The 622-nt window shown below is 63.0% G+C and overlaps 1 protein-coding gene across 1 annotated transcript in view; it reads left to right on the top strand.

The window, feature by feature from the left end:
• The window catches only part of TTI2 (TELO2 interacting protein 2), a gene marked incomplete at its 5' end in the record, with an annotated part of 4339 nt that extends 3930 nt beyond the window's left edge, over nucleotides 1-409 (top strand). The window contains one exon of the mRNA XM_014311157.2: nucleotides 281-409. Within this exon, the coding sequence (XP_014166632.1) occupies nucleotides 281-361 (81 nt within the window). The remainder of the gene's footprint in view (nucleotides 1-280) is intronic.
• Nucleotides 410-622: the final 213 nt, after the last annotated feature.

The raw sequence follows: 622 nt of genomic DNA, 5'->3' as shown, positions 1-622 counted from the left end.
TTGGTGTCTGTCAGGGCCCCTTGGTGGCTCTCAGGGCTCCTTGGTGGCTCTCAGGGCCCCTTGGTGGCTGCCAGGGCCAGGTGAAGGTGGGTCAGGGCTCCCTGGGAGCTCTCAGGGTTCCCTGGAGGCTGCCAGGCCCCTCTTCCCCCTGAGGCCAGCAGGAGTTTGGATCCCCCCTCCCCAGCAGCAGTGATGAGTGACTCAGGGGCTGTCGGTGGGCTCAGTGTGGGTGACACCACCACAGTGCCAGGGCACTGCCATGCTGCTCTGCTCCCTGCAGGTGCTGCTGGCAGGGCTGCACAGCAGCTGTGAGGAGAAGCGGCTGCAGGAGTGCTTCAGGAAGGTGCAGGAGAGCACCTGACGCTGCTCAGCCCCTTTTGTACAATAAAATTGTTGTGTTTATTTCAAATTCTGTCATTCTTGTCCCACCTGTGAGCCCCTACACCAGACAGAGGGGACAGGGGCACCTGGGGCTGTGCCCACCTTCCTGAGAGAGTGGGAGCTGCATCTGGGGCTGTGCCCACCTTCCCCAGAGTGGGAGCTGCACCTGGGGCTGTGCCCACCTTCCTGAGAGGGTGAGAGCTGCCCCTGGGGCTGTGCCCACCTTCCCCAGCATGTGAGC

The sequence above is a fragment of the Geospiza fortis genome, unplaced genomic scaffold, assembly GCF_000277835.1.
Source record: "Geospiza fortis unplaced genomic scaffold, GeoFor_1.0 scaffold617, whole genome shotgun sequence".
In the NCBI taxonomy this organism is placed as follows: domain Eukaryota; kingdom Metazoa; phylum Chordata; class Aves; order Passeriformes; family Thraupidae; genus Geospiza; species Geospiza fortis.
The sequence above is the reverse complement of the archived record's forward strand: the minus strand, read 5'-3'. Positions and strand labels throughout refer to the sequence as shown.